The sequence below is a fragment of the Barbus barbus genome (genome assembly GCF_936440315.1).
Source record: "Barbus barbus genome assembly, chromosome: 38".
Taxonomy (NCBI): domain Eukaryota; kingdom Metazoa; phylum Chordata; class Actinopteri; order Cypriniformes; family Cyprinidae; genus Barbus; species Barbus barbus.
Genome location: NC_136716.1, coordinates 24,477,111 through 24,494,925, shown reverse-complemented (window position 1 = coordinate 24,494,925; position 17,815 = coordinate 24,477,111). Strand labels below are relative to the sequence as shown.

The 17,815-nt window shown below is 34.8% G+C and overlaps 1 protein-coding gene across 1 annotated transcript in view; it reads right to left on the bottom strand.

Annotated features, from left to right (window-relative positions):
- The window catches only part of LOC306857387 (transcription elongation regulator 1-like protein), an 88,303-nt gene that overhangs the window by 49,109 nt on the left and 21,379 nt on the right, over positions 1–17,815 (bottom strand). The window contains exon 5 of the mRNA XM_079397310.1: positions 6,026–6,202. Within this exon, the coding sequence (XP_079253436.1) occupies positions 6,026–6,202 (177 nt within the window). The remainder of the gene's footprint in view (positions 1–6,025; positions 6,203–17,815) is intronic.

The window sequence follows — 17,815 nt, the reverse complement described above, 5'->3', positions numbered from 1 at the left end:
TTTTTATTGCACAAAAGGTTCCTTATAATTAAAAGGGTTCTTTAGATTATTAAAATGTTCTTCACACTAAATCTTCACTTCACACCAAAAAAAAAAAAAAAGAAAAAAAAAGATTTGACTACGACCATGGGTTTTTATTGATTTTTATTTTTTTATTTTGGTTCTTTTGCTGTTGTAGGCTGTACGGACCTTTTAAATAACTGAAATCATTTAGCGAAGTGATACGGATATGTAATATCATCAAAACCTGCCTGGAACTACTTTAGCCGTGCATTTCCATGAAAATAATTGCATGCCTTAGAACGTTCGTCAACCAATCAGATTCAAGCATTCAACGCCCTCATATTAGAATAGAATAAAATATTTTTCTTTTAAAAATATACATATAAAGGTCCACATATTTTGTCTGCAGAATGCTGTAGTTATGGTCTTTAACCAGCTTGACCCTCTGGACTGATCCACTAATTTTCTGAGATAAGTTTGTAATTAGGAAATTAGCAGGATGTCTTAAAAGAGAGAGAGAGAGAGAGAGAGAGGGAGAGAGAGAATAGACACCTCCCCTCTATCTCTGTCGTTCACAGTAAAGATTTATCAGTGAAGGTGTTTATCAGAGCCCTCAGAAAACTCCAAATTAATCTCTATAGTGTTATCTCTTTGCCCAAGCAGTGAAGACACTTCTTATGTAAATCATGACCTACTAATGCTGCTGTTATCAGACATAATGTAATTTGCATAATTGTCCCCTCATTCAGCAGCCCAGCTTGTTTAAATTTTGACCTTTGGCTTTTGGTGGGTCACACCTTGTAAGTCATAAAAACTCCATGAGTGGCATTTGCATAACACAAACTCAAAACTCCATCCACGTTTCTAAGTCAGACACACAATTACATCAAGTCAGTAAGGGTCAGTACGATTTTTAAATGTTTTTAATTTTAATTTTCAATCAAAAATACAGTAAAATCAGTAATATTATGAATTTATTACAATTTCAAATAACTATTTTTTAATCACGATCCTTCAGAAATCTATGGAAGCCCGTTTCCGCCCCTGAACAAAAAATTAAAAAGGTAATTGCTTTTTATCTCACAATTCTGACTTTTTTTCTCATAATTGCGTGATACAAACTCGCAATTCTGAGAACATATCAGCCCCCCCCCCCCCCTTCCTGGACTTTAACTCGCAATTGCGAGTCTATATCTCATAGTTCTGAGAGACAAAAAAGTCTGAATTGCAAAACCTATTTTCTCGCAACTCTGACTTTATAACTCAGATAAAAAACTATAAAAAAATTAAAAAAGGTTATTGCGACTTTATCTCACAATTCTGTGAAAAATAATTCAGAATTGTGAGATAAAAAGTCCCAATAACTTTTTTTTTATTTTTTATTCAGTGGCGGAAACGGGCTTCCATAAAAATCATTCTAATATGCTGATTTGCTGCTCAAGAAATATTTCTGATTATAAACAATATTGAAAAACAGTTGTGCTGCTTCATATTTTTGTGGAAACCATCTTTTTCTGGATTCTTTAATGAATAGAAAGTTGAAAAACAGCATTTGTTTGAAACAGAAATCTTTTGTAACATTATAAATGTCTTGGTCTCTGATGGTCTCTGATCTCTTAGCTGCTCTCTTGGCAAAAGGAGGTTGCAACAAAGTATTGAATAAAAGGGTTTTGTGACCAATGTGTATTAGAAAAAAAAAAGAGATTTTCTTAAAATCTTAAAAATTCTTATTTTCCAATGAAAGGTTAGTTTTTGTTGTTGTTGTTGTTGTTTTTTTTTATCTTAGATTAAAGATAAAAAGGTTAAACGATGCAGATCTATTTTCACAGCCTATTTTGATCATATTTACCTAGGGTATGAATAATTTTGACAATAGCTGTATATGATATAATGTACTGTAAATATGTCTCAGATATTTGCAGTTTTTTTTTATTATTATTTATATCACTGCAGAAACACATCTTTATGTCTGATGCACTTCTCCCACATCAGTACAAAGCATCCAGACATCATGAGATTTGGGAATTTGGCAGACAACAAATTATTTCAACTTATTGTGCAACATCTCTGCATAAAAAGACAAAAAGCCTCTGACACAAAGACAGAAATAGTTCTATCTCCATTTACTCAACTTCATGCTGATCCATGATTCAATCCTGCTCGAAAACTTTTCACACTGTGATACAGGATTTTGGTCATACAATACTATTCTTCTAACATTTACTTGCAGGGAAAAAAATTTGTTTGGCAACAAGGCGTCACATCCAGGGCATCGGTTGAAAGCCTAATCTCTCAGCACAGATGTGTAGGACTCCTATAATTCAGGCATTTGAAGGGAGCTCAAATCCGCCTCCATTGGCACTAAAAGACTCCCCACAGCGTTGGCACTGACAGAGACCATGATAAACCCAAATAAGAGACCAAACGCATTGATATAATGTCATGCATCTATTACGACATAGTTCAGCATCCACAAAACTCCTTGTTGGCTCTATTTCAAAACCTAGTGAGCTGCATACATAGGCAACATCTTAAGGCATCATAAACATGCTCCTGTCGTGAAGGTTGTTCCAAAAGGTAGGCAGCATAATTATTCTAGAATACCTTCAATTTGGCTTTCAAAGGTAGCATTGCATGAAAAGCATGCACTGCGCTTGCCATCTAGGATGGAAATAAATGCATTTTAGTTGCCAGACAAAGTGAGAGAAATCGTTTGATATATATATATACTCATTTATTACTTTATATTTACTCATTTAAAAAAAAGTATTAATAAAATTCACCTCAATGTGATTAAAAATGGACTGTATGTGCTGTGTATTTTTATGCATCACCGTTAGTTTAGGAACATGTTTTGATTTTTTTCCATATTTATTGATATAGCAATACAGACGTTTCAGAGCAGCTTCACATTAATAAACAGGAATATAATGTGATAATAGTGCCATTATTGACCTCGAGTCAGTTCAAAGTTGTTTCAATTCAGTTTAATTACAGTGTCGATTTTGCAAGTTAGTGTCACTATCCAGCTCAATTCAGTTCAGATTTTGTTCTCATCCAATGCAGTGCAGTTTAATCAATAAAGCATGAGTATCGTTAATTGTATGACACACAAACTTGAGATTCCATTTCCATTAAGACGCTAACTTAAAAGTCAGCTGCCTATGTAGGCTGTAGACAGCAAGACATCTGCAATATGACTCAAGTATATGAATTTAAAATGTATGATAAGCTTAAAAATTCATTACAAATGTGTAACATAAAAAAATCAATTTTATATATATACTGTATGTTTATAAATATTTTATAGAGTATATACTTTTTTACATGTGCATACTACTGTATATAGCCAGTCATAGACATTGTAAAATAATAGTACATATTATTTTTATAACATTATATATATAATACATGATACATGAGATTTGATAATATAAAAATTATCACTGTGCAGAGGTATTTCAGCTGGATTGTAGGTTAGTGAATAAGACAACCTACTGAACTCGCTCCCTTCTGTGTCTTACATAAGTTAGCATCCTTAAACCCTGCATCCAGAGAGAGAAATACACCTCCATTATCTCCCCTCACACAAAGTGTACTACAATCATTCCTGCCTTAACTCCTAGATTGCAATAAGAATAAATTACAGCGTCATTACAGTTCAAATGCATTGGGCTGATGCTGGGTGGACCAGACATGAAGAGTGATCCAGTTACCACAGCATCAGACAAACATGCATATACATCGTTAGAGCTAAATTAAAAGCCCTTCGGGGTTTTCTGGCCTGTTTGCTTTAATGTTGCTTTTGAGGCCTTGCTAAAAGGAAGTAATTCCAGGGGTGGATTCCTGTGATCCATACAGGGCATGTTGACAACCACGGATGCATTTCCTATTGATTCACAGCAGAGAATTCATCCCTTACACCCACATACAGTACAAGACCGGAGCTGAAAAATACATACATTTGCTCATAAAATATATAGATCTGCACTCAGACTCATGTACACACTCTTATTGACACACACGCATGGTTTTTCACCTCAGGCAATCCACCCGCAAGAGGGACTGAACAAGTTCACTGAACAGCAAAGGAAGGAAACAGTTAATCAATATGCATGAAGGCAGAAAAAGTGAGAAAAAGAAAGACAGGAAATTAAAAAGTATACGCTCTAACTGTTTCACCAAACGAACGGCAGTACTTGCATTCAGCTCCGTCACTGACCCTTGATTTAAACCCGTCCACTTCAGCAAAGTGAAACTCTTACTTCTTTCAGAGAAATGGGAACGGTGTGGTAAGAACAACAACAAAACAAACTCAGCAAGAAGATGGGTGCTCAAGCAGCAACATGTCTTGTAATTGCTTGGGGAAGTTCAAACCGACAACCATAAGACCCTCAAATTTCCTCTACAACTCTGCATCAATGCATCGTACACATACACACTAACTCATTTTTAATGAATGCACTGTAAAACCTTTCTTTTCATGTGTGCTGAGTTTAAAGTGATGGAAAAAGACAATGTGTGTACTATTTCTGACAACCCCTGACTAAAAAACTGTGATATTTGCATAACGAAAGGCATTTGCAATTACAATTCACCAATTAGGACATCAGAAGCTCTGTGAGAAAGCAGGCCCTCATTATGAACCCAAGAATCTTACCAAGTGGGTCAGACAAAACAACACAAAGCAGGCTGGTTTAAACCTCAGCCAAAAGAAAAAAAAAAGATGAAGCAATGATGAGGAAATATATTTATGGTATAATTTAGTCAATAGTCTAGAGCGTGCTAAACCAAGTATATAATGTTTGGTTTACACAAAAACATGAGTACATTAATCAAAAACAAACTTCTACTCTATTTGTGATTCTTTCTGTTGGCTTTATCATTATGTCACACTAGGTTGCAAAACGTGACTGAATCCTTAACTTGTTCAAACACACTGATTCCATTCAGGTACAAAACACGTGTCCTTACAAGTAAGTCATTGAATTATTCACTCACCTGAGTGGGTCAACAACACTGAATGATGCTCAGGAATTAAATAACTGACTCAATCTTTAAGAATGAGTCACTGAATCATTAACTCAGTGATTCATACAGTAACAAAACAAGTGACAATTAGTGAGTCATTGAATTCATTCAGACAAACTCGTTAAATCAGGACCTAAACAAGCAACCTTATGAGTGAGTCATCAAATCATTGTATGATTCATTCATCATCACTGATTTGTTCACGTTGACTATTTACATACATATTCTCTTTCCTAAATGCATGAATGTATTCTTTTTGCAAAGAAAAATACATGCTTTTGAGTGTGTAGCAGAAGAGTTGGCATTTACTTAACAACACTACTTCGTTCAGTAACACCATTACTATGTGTTGTTAGATGCTTAATGGTTAGTTTGGAAATGTTTTCTATGGAGGAACAAAATTTATAAAGTAACTTGCAATGTAATTCACTCAATATTAAAGGGATGATCCATTAAAAAAAAATTGTTATTGCTTACTGTATTTCTTTTTTAAGAGACATTTTTAAGAATGCTGGTAACCGTTTTGATTTCGACTGACTTGCATTAAATACAATGGCAGTCAATGGGAACCAAAACTGTTTGATTATCAACATTCTTCAAAAATGGTCTTTTGTGTTTCACTGATCATCATAATTACACATATTTGGAACAACCTGGAGAGGAAATAATGACAGAGTTTAGATTTTTGGGTGAACTATCCCTTTAACATCTTGAGCTGTTGTATAAAACCAACATATTCCCAATCATACCATTGTGACAGTTTTATCACGCCACGCTACTGGAAAAACTTCACAGTTTTGAAAACAGCCGAGCTGCTGTCACTGCAAAACGTAATTATCTTAAAGGGTTGCTACTTTTAGTTAGCTACTCCCCAAAACCGCAGCTACGATAGAATCCTTTGGGACAGCAGCAGTGTTTGATAGGCGACCACTGGGGATTTTTTTCATGAGCACAAGGACACTAATGAAAGCATTTTCTTTTGTACTCCTACCTGCGTGAGGTACCACCAGAAAGGGAAGCTTGATGGGTGAGAGCGAGAGCAGGTGGAGAGGGTGAGCAGAAGAGACAGATGGTCCCTGTGTCACGTCAGAATCCATCGCCATCATGGCTGCTGCTGCCAAAGCGATCCGTTTAGAACTTCCTACTCGCTTAATGGCCACGGGACAACCTGAAAAGAGAAATAAAGATTGATAAAATAAGTGCATTGCTGTGCTTTGCTTAATTTTGCATTGTTTATGATTTATCTGTGCACATAACTATAATTTTTTATTTTTCATTCGTTTTTTTTTCTCATCCCGCATTCAAAAAGCAGCTTCACTTGGATACACATCATAATAGGGAAGAAAAAAATATCATTACTTCTGTTTAATGCTGACATTAAATGCATAATATTTTAGAGGTGTTAATGTTAGGTATACTAAAGTGACTTTAATCATTATGATCTATAATCTGCCTAAAAAAACATAACCTGTTACTATAAGAAATGAAATAGTAAAAATCCAACTCTACAGTGTTCCATATGTAGATAAATAAATGACAATAAAGAGTCCTATAAATAGTGATAATTCCATGATGTGCATCAGTGGAGATTTAAACATACAGTATGTGTATTCTTCACACTGGATGCTGTGTGCAGGCCTTTCTTTGTTCTAGGGTTTAATTGACTGCCAAACATTTTCACTGGCCTGTGTTTCATCGAAGTGTTAAAAGCCTTATCAAATCTGAGCATACAGTCCCTCATACACACTAATATCTACTATATGTGAGTGAATGAACACAACAAACTCTATAACTGCACATTGGAAAAAATGTGGTTTGTAATTGAGTAATGTTATGAACACCCTGCAAGCAAAAGTGCATTTATGTTTTTGACAGATGTTTTTTGCATTTATGTTTTGCTGCAAATGCATGAATGTAATGTGGATGAAGTTACTGTCAGCCGATAGACACAGGACACAGAGGTAAGTGCAATACAATCAACAGGTTTATTGAGTAGCAGCAGAGGGGAATGAGATGAGCAGAATGTCCAGGTAAGCAGGCGGGGAATGGGAATGTCTCTAGGGGCTTATCGGAGCGTGAACGTCCTTTTTCCTTTTCCAGGGGATCTGGAGGTAACGGCGTGAAGACGGTGGAGAACTGGAGCGGTGGAGAACAGGGATAGGAACACTGGAGCAACTGGTAAGTAGTCAAAAGGTAAGTGGGTCAGGTTAGTCAACATGGAAAGTTTGAGACCAGACAGCAGGGCTTGGGAGTTTAACCCTCTGGGGTCTGAGGTAATTTTGGCGCCCTTGAGATGTGTTGACATGCCCTGATATTTGTGCTTATTTCAGCTGCTTATAATATACTATTGACCCACATGTATTTTTTTTGTATTCAGCACAAACTATGCTACAATAATATGTGACCAAGGTGGATGTACATGTTTGCATTTGTTAGAAAAAAGTATTATGCGTGGTTAGTAAGTTTTGGGGGAAAAAATGTAGCTGAAATAAGGTCATAAAACCCACATTAATCGTCCTGAATAAGACTTTTGAGTAATCAGTCTTGTAGGCTAGAATATTTTTTACTTTCTGCCATCTCATTTTCCTTTCCGAGAACCAATGAACCGTAGGCCTAACTCAGCATTTTTTTTTTCTTTCGTTTTGTTAATGTGTCAATGATTTACGTGAAATATATTTAGTGTATAGGTATATAGATATATTCCTTTTTATGTTAGCCTATAGTTTTATTCTGTTTTCTCCGTTCACAGAAGCGCCGCAGGTGCGTAAGATCTGTTGAATCCATCTACACTGTCATCGGATAAACTCTAACGCCGGTGTTCTGACGATTTGTACTACCCTGTCAGATTGTGATACCTCCCATTAAAACAGATGGAAGCAGAATTCAATGCCATTGCGACTAGAGTTCACAACTGAGCGCAGGCGGGCATTTCACTCGCTGGATGCGTCAGCATCACATTTGCGTAGTCTGTACTACTTGAATTCCTGATTGGTTGACAGCAAATTTCAAATATTAAATGGAACGATAAAATAGCGTTACTAACCGGTTAATGGCCATTTCAAATTTTCGATTCTGTTCGGAACTATAAAATTTGATTTTGTTTCTGTTTCAGGTTCCGGTTCTGTTCCAGTCAAAATTTTGTTTGTTTCCCGTTTTCGTTCCTTGATCTGGTTCAGAGCCCTGCAAGACAGTGAGTGAACGGGAGGAGTGCAGGGATCAGAGTGGCGGTGATCAGAAATCAGGGGATTGGGATCTGGTGAGTGTAGTTGGTGGAGACTCCAGTGACTGTGGTGACTGGAGTCTCTGACAGTTACATGGGATTCCAGTTATGTGTTTTATCAGTATGTGCACTTGCTGGGAATCAAACCCATGACCTTGGTGTTGCTTACAGCAAGCTCTACCAGCTCCTTATATCCTAATTTCCATAACAGTTAATTCTAATTTTATTTTCCTCTATTTTAGTACATACTTCTGTACAGGGCAGAAGTAAAATTGTTTTTAATAACTACACTGTGTAAAAAAAAATATTTCAAGTTAAATCAATGTGTTACTTGCGGTTTCTAATCATATATGAAATTTTCTAGTAATTTTAGAGTGGAAATTGTTTTTACATTAATTTTGTTTTACAGCATATGGATTTTTAAAGATCTAAAAATCAAAACTACGCATAATCCTATAAAGAGATTTTGAATGGAAACAGAAACTATATTCAGTGATGACTGCTCACTTCCGTAAAGCTTTTTTGTGAAGAAAAAAAAGTGTTCTGACACACTGCAAACACTTGCTTATGAATTTGAGTATGTTTGAATATTTAGCAATAAAAAACACATATATTGTATTTTATATGGTAATGACTAATGGTCAATAATTTTGGATTGATGGTTATTTCCATTTGTAAAGCTTCATGGCATAAGTAGTACATTTACTCTTAAAATAATTTAAGCATACTTAAAGTATACTCAAAAGTTTGTATATTTAGATTATTTTTTTACATTGTACACAAGTTTTTTTTCATGGTTTTTCCTTTATTTATATTCTGTGTGATTCATCTGGTTGCTTTGGCTCATGCTTTAAAATTCATTATTGCACATCTTTTCAAAATGCCTAAGAAGGGGAAACATGGGTAAAAAAAGAACTTATAAAAGTGCTCTAAAAAAGAATTGGTGATGATTTACTTTGAAAAATTTTCACAATTTCACAAATACAATAATTACAAAGAAACAGCAAGTAGCACACTGATTCACCTGGTCTTGTTTGCACTATTTTCAAATATTTTGGTTCAAATTAAGTTTTTATTGTGATTTATCTGGCCGAACTGGTTCATAGCTTGTTATTGCAGATCTTTTTGAAAAGCCTTAGAAGGAGAAAAATGGGAAAAAAAATAAGGCAGCTCAAAGATGGAAATAGTAGTGGTCTAAATGCTCCAAACATCACTGTGTTGTCAAAACCATGATGATAATCCATTATTAGTCACCTGGGTGAGCTAACACACATGTGCTCGTCTCATCTCCACCGTTTTCAACTCCTGCTTCCCCTGAGCGAAGGAAATGCTATTTAACGAAACCTTGAAGAGATCTTTGGAGTGAGCAGGCGGGGTGTTTCATCCATGCTGAGCAGCTGAAACACTTTATCTAATGGTACTGAGTGGGTGGATCAGAGCCAACCAGAGCAGTTAGCATGCACATGTACCGCACTGGAAATCAGGCCACCGGGGAATATATAATATGGAACAGCTCCAGCACATCGACTCTCCCATACTGCGAGAATGCTTTAGAAGGTAGAAAAACAACAGAGGGTTGGAGGGAAGGAACACTCTGTCATCTGACAGCCCAAGCAAAGGGTATGGGGACTGCAGATTAAACTCTACTAACCTTTTAGCTTGATAGTAATGATAAATGTGGATCTAACCGCTTCACTTAAACACCTAGCCGCTGGAGATGAAGTGACAGGTGCACAGATCACATAAACAATGCATCGTTCATCAAGAGATGCTCTCCGTGGACATGACATGAAATAGAAACCTTGAATTATACATCCACTGGGAGCTTCTCTTGAAAGCCAGCCCAGCACGCCATGTGACTTCAACAGAGGTAAATCCTCAAAAGTAACACGGTAATCAGAAAAGCACTCATGATATATATATATATATATATATATATATAAAAAAGCCTCTTTCTTTATTTTAGTGCTGGGTTCCGCCTCTTGACAGGTTTAACAAAAAGGGAGATACACTATAAATACTGTGGTGGCCAAAGGCTGCAGGAATGAGGCCATTTTTTTTCCAGTCTCCAAGGGAGCTATTATTGCTGTGCTCCTTTAAGTGTCCTCAAACCTGCACAAAACAAGTCCTAGAAGCTTGCGTTCTTCAAGTGAACAACGCATTATTGTGCCATCCCAAAGACACACAAAAACACTTTCACAGACTTTTTCATTAACTGTTCCCATCTGGTGGAATGACCTGCCCAACTCAATCCGAGCAGCCGAATCCTTACCTATCTTCAAGAAACGGCTAAAACTCATCTGTTCCATCTTTACTTGACCCTCTAACTCTAGCACTCTCTATTCTAATTTTATTTTATCAATATATATTTTCATTTAAAAAAATTAATAAATAATAATAATAATAATTATTATTATTATTATCTGTACTGCGTTAGGCTAACCAAGACTTGTAATAGCACTTGCATGTTGTTGCTCTTTTGTTGGTTTTGATTGCTTCTTATGTCCTCATTTGTAAGTCGCTTTGGATAAAAGCGTCTGCTAAATGACTAAATAAATAATATACAGTATATATATATATATATATATATATATATATATATATATATATATATATATATATATATATATATATATATATATATATATATATATATATATATATATATATATATATATATATATATATATATATATAGCGGTCCTTCAAGCTACACTATGAGTTGTCCCAGAAATGTGAAAGTTTTTTTGTTTCATGAATGCCGCATCTGTTTTCATTTTTATTATATTTATTTATTATATATGAAATATGAGCCTTCAGATTTTATAGTTTAACCCTTGTCCCAGATACTTCAACATAGATAATATACTGTAATATTTAAATAGTAACATTTTATATCTGTCATCTAACATATTAATTAGTAGGCCTATATTTATGAAACATGATAATCTAAACAAAAGTCAAAAACAATAAAAAATAAAATAAAATATGAATTCCGGAAATGTTGGAACCTTTTTTTTTTTAAATTTGAATAAAATTAAAACTAAAAGACTTCAAAATCACATGAGCCAATATTTTATTCACAATAGAACATAAAGAACATAAAAATTGTGACCCTGGACCACAAAACCTTAAGAAGCTGGGGTATATTTGTAGCAATAGCCAAAACATACATTGTATGGGTCAAAATTAGGATATTAAGTAAAGATCATGTTCCATGCAGATATTTTGTAAATTTCCAACCATAAATATATTCAAACTTAATTTTTGATTAGTAACATGCATTGCTAAGAGCTTCAGTTGGACAGCTTTAAAGGCAGTTTAAAGTATTTAGATTTGTACCCTCAGATTCTAGATTTTGAAATAGTTGTATCTCGGCCATATATTGTCCTATCCTAACAACCACACATCAATGGAAAGCATATTTAATCAGCTTTCAGATTATGTATAAATCTCAATTTCGATAAATTGACACTTATGACTGGTTTTGTGGTCTAGGGTCACAAATGTTTAAATGGATAAATTTTATACTTTTATCCATTAAATGAGCTCATTTCAAATTTGATGCCTGCTACAGGTCTCCAAAAAAGTTGGCACGGGGGCAATAAAGGACTGAAAAAGCAAGAAATTTTGAAACGATTCAGCTGGGAGAACATCTAGAAACTAATTAAGTTCATTGACATCAGATCTGTAATATGATTAGGGATGTCTTAGAGAGGCAGAGTCTCTCAGAAGTAAAGATGGGCTAGGATTGTGGAATACTTTAAAAACAATGTTCCTCAATGTCAAATTGCAAAGGCTTTGCAAATCTCATCATCTACAGTGCATAAAATCATCAAAAGTTTCAGAGAAACTGGAGAAATCTCTGTGCGTAAGAGACAAGCCCGGAGACATTTGTTGGATGTCCGTGGTCTTCAGGCCCTCAGATGACACTGCATCACTCATCGGCATGATTCTGTCATTGACATTACTAAATGGGCCCAGGAATACTTCCAGAAACCCCTGTCGGCAAACACAATCCGCAGTGCCATCTGCAGAAGCTCTATCATGCAAAAAGGAAGCCATATGTGATGAGTGCATATGGTATGGACAGCTTGCATATTTTGGAAGGCACTATGAATGCTGAAAGGTATATAAAGGTTTTAGAGCAACATATACTCCCCTCCAGACGACGTGTATTTCAGCAGGACAATGCAAAACCACATACTGCAGCTATTACAACAGCATGACTTCGTAGTAGAAGAGTCCGGGTGCTGAATTGGCCTGCATGCAGTCCAGATCTTTCACTTATAGAGAACATTTGGCACATCATTAAACGAAAAATACGTCAAAGATGACCACGAACTCTTCAGCAGCTGGAAACCTATATCAGGTAAGAATGGGACCAAATTCCAACACTAAAACTCCAGAAACTCATAACTTTGATGCCCAGATGTCTTCAATCTGTTTTGAAAAGAAGAGGAGATGCTACACCATGGTAAACATGCCCCCGTCCCAATTATTTTGAGACCTGTAGCAGGTATCTGTAGCAGCAAATTTAAAATGAGCTCATTTTGTGCATAACAATTTCAAAATGTGTTATGTTATCTATGTTATATTGTGAATAAAACATTGGCTCATGTGATTTGAAATTATTTTAGTTTTCATTTTATTCAAATTTAAAAAGCATCCCAACATTTCCAGAATTCGGGTTGTATTTTAATATTTTTATGAATACATATTTATATACATTTTTACCCATATTACAACTTTCTACAAGTACAACAACTACAAGTAAGGAGCATGAAACAAGACAATAAGAAGATTAAAGATCAAATTATGCAAAAACGTGTGAAAATATTAATTAATAGGAGACATACTGAAATGAATAAAAATTAAATGAAAATTAAATGTTTAAAATTTAATTCCCACCATAGCATTATTTATACATAATTAGATTTGGTGGAAATGGTGGTGTTATATGAAATAAATCTAAATATATTGAATATTAAAAATTGTTTCTGTTCATAGAAATAAAGCTGAAATATAATTAAATATAAAAATTGGATTTAAAAATAACTTGTTGAAATGTTGCCTTGACAGAAGTTAGAGTACTAAAATCACTGAAACTTAAATAAGATAAATATAAATATATATATATATATATATATATATATATATATATATATAAACTTGTAAAAAATGTCGAAAACACAACAAAATTACTAAAACTTTGACTAAAATAAACTAGAAAAAAATACAAGCTAATTCTACATTTTCATAAGTACTATAATAGTATATGAGTTAAAAAACTCAGAGTTCTCCTTTTATATATGCATATATTGGACTTTGTTAGTAGACAAATTAAACTAGTGAGAGTGTAAAAAGTGTTTTAAGAAAAACCCCACAAACTTTTAAGAGGCCTTATTTTCCACAGGACTAAAATTGCCAATAGGTGCAGAAACACTCTTATATGTATAGTGTGTGTTCGTGTCTGAGTGTGAGATGTTTCTAGCAATCTCTCCTGTCTCTCTCAGGGGGTCTTGTTTCAGAGAAATTGAGCAGAAATATTCAGGCCAAGACAAGGGTAAATGTAGCGGGAGCCCTCAGCGCTCTAAAGCTGTCCGTCCAGCTGCGGAGCTGAAATGGCGAGTGATTGCACTTATGAAACTTTTGGCCACTTATGTGTGCTTCAGACTACACTGCCATCATCTTGATTCACAAAGAGGCTCAGTGTTGGAGTCTCTGTCTCTCTCACTGTGCTGTCCTCCCACTGTTCCCTCATTTACCTGGTTAACAAACCACCTACTTCATACCCTCTCCCTGAAAACATCTTATTTTGCTGAATTATGCCATCTGTCTCCCCAGACTCCTCCAGCAACACAAAGGCCAGATAATAACGCTGAGCACCTCTTTTAAGAGTAAAAGTGGATCGACGGTAACTGCCTGAAGAAGAGGCTTTCAACAGTCATTTATATAGTTAGTTGAATAAGAAGTTTGGTGGAAGCACAACAATTTTAGTAAACATGGTTTTGAAGTCAACATGAAATCAAGATGCACACCATTTACTTACTTAAAGTAGTTCTCCAAAACATGAAAATCTGTCATTTACTCACTCTTAATTCAAGTGTTTCTGAACCCGTATGGATGTAAAATCACTATATTTTTGCTCTGGCATCCTTTTAAAAGTAGCCTCAGTTCACTGTAATTCCAACCAAATCTTTTCAACTTTCACGAGTCTCTAGTCACTACGGAAAGTCTGAATTTAACAGACATTAGGGTAAGAAAATAAAGACTGAATGCTCATTTTTGGGTGAACTATTCTTGATCGTAATGTGCATAGTTAATCTGCCCATGTTAGAATAAAAAGAATGTTTGCCTTTCAAATCTAATAACTTTATCTGCATCTGAAATGACTTTAAATGTGCCAAATAAGCTTTAAAAATCCCTACATGTTAATTTCTCTGTCTTTTACCACTGACTACAGTTCTAATACTAGGAAATCTAATAACCATCATCTAACTCTGCTTAAACATTACTAAAGCTCCACTGTTTCTGTTTCATCAACTCTTTCTTTGTGTTTTAAGCTTTCCATCGACATAGAGGCTTAAAAATCCATCAGAGATGGCAAACCTGGTTTTCACGCTAACCCTTATGTTGTGTTCTGGTCATTTTGACCCAAAGAGGATTTTCTTTTTTCACAAAAATGCTACTTAATGTTATTCCATTGGACTAAAATCTACTGATTTCACTCGCTCAGGTAACAACTTCAACTTTAACTTCAGAAGAAAAAAAAAAGATATGAAAAAAAATTACTGGCCAAACATGACTGGCCTACAAAAAATTGCTTATACCAAATATTGTATTCAGTCTTTTTGTCAAATTTGTCAAAAAAAAATAAGTTCATATCAACAATATCTGCGATCAATTGATTCCAAAATGAAATCCAAAACCTGTGCTAACTGAAAAATAAATAAATAAATAATAATAATAATAATAATGAATAAGTCGACAAAAAGATCCAAGATTGAATCCAAGCCATTTTTAAAAGGCCAGTCATATTTGACCAGAAACACCAAATCAGGTATAGGATTTACAGACAGTAAAAGGGCTATTGTGAATCAGAAATAACACATGACAATCACATCAGCACAAATATTGGTTTATCAGTCCATGACAAAAGGCAGGAGAATATTTTGGATCTCAAGTCCTTGCTTTTCAGATTTTTCCAACCCAGTCGCTAGCTCCATCCATATCTAAAGAACAAATTCAGTGATTTTTGGCACTGCAGTTGCTTTTGGGATCTTTAAAAATTAAAACTCAGGTAGAGTTAGGGGTCTTGGCTGAGGTAAAATGCATTGCTTGTATATGAACAGGTGCCAATATGTATTGATTTGAAATTGTGTTGGTTGGCTGATTTGTCTTAATGGAGGGCAAAAGTATTGCTGCATGCTCTGCATATACATTTTCAATCAATGAAGGTTATTGCATGGAGTTTGTAAATAATATGCATGCAAATAGTAACTTATGGCATATAAATATCAGGCCAAATGAAACTGTTTTGATATGTAATGACCAGAAGCCAGGTTGGATTCTCAACCCAGGCTCATTGGAAATATGTGACAACGGAGAAAAAGTCATGTCATGTCACCTGAAATGTGCTGCAAAATTTACCCAGAGCAACACATTTCAGATTTTGCAAAAATGTACATAGGCAATCACGTATTATCCAATAAGCCTGGGTTGTGGATTCCTTTGAGAGAGAGAGACCCAAATAAACTCAAACGCGTCTCATATAAAAGCCATCTCAATTACATCTCTCACATTAGGGTCACAAGTGTGCAATTAAAAATCAAAATTCAACCATTTCTCATTAAATCATTTTGTATATATAAACAATTGTCCCATCTGTGTGTAATTATACTTCCGAGTAAGAGATACATGTGTTGATATACTTAAATTAAACATGAAAAGCTTCATTATGTCTCTTAAGCTATAAAAGAGCAAACTATCAATTCAATTCCTATGGGTTTTCTTCAGACACCACTCAACAGTCTGTGCCCTTGAAAATGACCCAAAAATCTCTTTTGTAGACATTTTTTCATTCACAGTCATTCTTTCATTCACATCCTGGAATATACAAATAAAGTTCCACAGTGTGTAATTAGTATTCACACATAGTCTGCAGTGAAAGTGTGTCAGACAAATCAATGTTTCTTATTTCAAATGGGAAGAATTCTGTTTGAACAACCTGGAGTCATATGTGAAGGAGCGTGTGACTGTTGCACTGCGCTGGATTCTTCTGGCACAACTAAAGTAAACAGAGTTTCTTTCTGTTTCGTTCATGTTTTGATGTGCTAGCATGGATGGCGTGTTATTGATTTCAACCTTTATCTGTAATGAGATCAAAGTATTTCTCAAATTTTAAGTCTTTGTTATGAATCTCGCTGTGGCACAAAATGAAAGCATGAAACGTTCCATGTGAAGGTGTTTAAAGCCTCATTATAGTTCCCACGAGAGCTTCGGCGTGATCCATTCAAGGTGGGCCAAAACGCTTCAGTGCGCACTTCTAAATCGCCTGCTCAACTTTTAAACTCTATTTTCCAGAAGCTGCGTATTTCTTGACAAGGCAACCAGAGTGACTTTTCACGTTCCATTAGGTCCTGTCAATAAGACTAGGCTAAAAATCATGAAGATGAAAAATGAGATTTCGGAGCAGGTCTGAGAAGCAGAGGAATGGTGGGTTAAAGTAAAAATGACTTTTTGGCCTAGAAACCACACTGTAGATCCTGAAAATGTGCACAACAGAACGAGTCCTTCTCAGAAAGCCCTAAGGAAGTATTTCAATGCTTCCAACCATTAGGTGATAAATGAATGACCGCGAGCAAGCTAAAATAAAGCTTGAACTAGTTTGGTTGCCTCAATCACCTTTATGTGGAGAAATGTTTTAAATTTCCAATTTTATATTCATGAATTGCTACAAAACATATCATGTTTGATGTTTGATTACCAAAAAATGTTCATGTAAATTTCAATGTTTCCTGCACCATTATTCAGCAGTGCTTGTGCACCTTTACTCAATCTCGACAGTGCTTCAGCAAAATAAATAAGAAAAGAATGACCTCTGCGAAACAATAAAGACATTAAACAGAAAGCACATCTTTCTCTTGCAACATCCCTCACTGGTTTCACCAAAAAACAAACAAACAAAAACAGTGTACTCAGATTCACTAACAACTTTTTTAGCCAGTTCATTTTTAAAGAATCAATCAAAAACAATCACAAATCAATTTGATATTAATTTAGAAAATTCTAAAAATTAATTTTATAATTTCATACATTTTTGATACATTTTCATATACATTTTGAATCCTTTTTTTTTTTTTTTTGGAATAGAATAAAATCCTTATAAACATGAAAATATATTTTCTCATATATTCAATTTCCATCTTCAAAATATAAGCTAAAATATCCTTTAGAGACAACACACAATTATTCACCCCAACCATATAACTGTACTTGATTTTCACGCTGATGTGAATCAAAAAGGACGAACATACGACAAATAAATCATCATAAAAT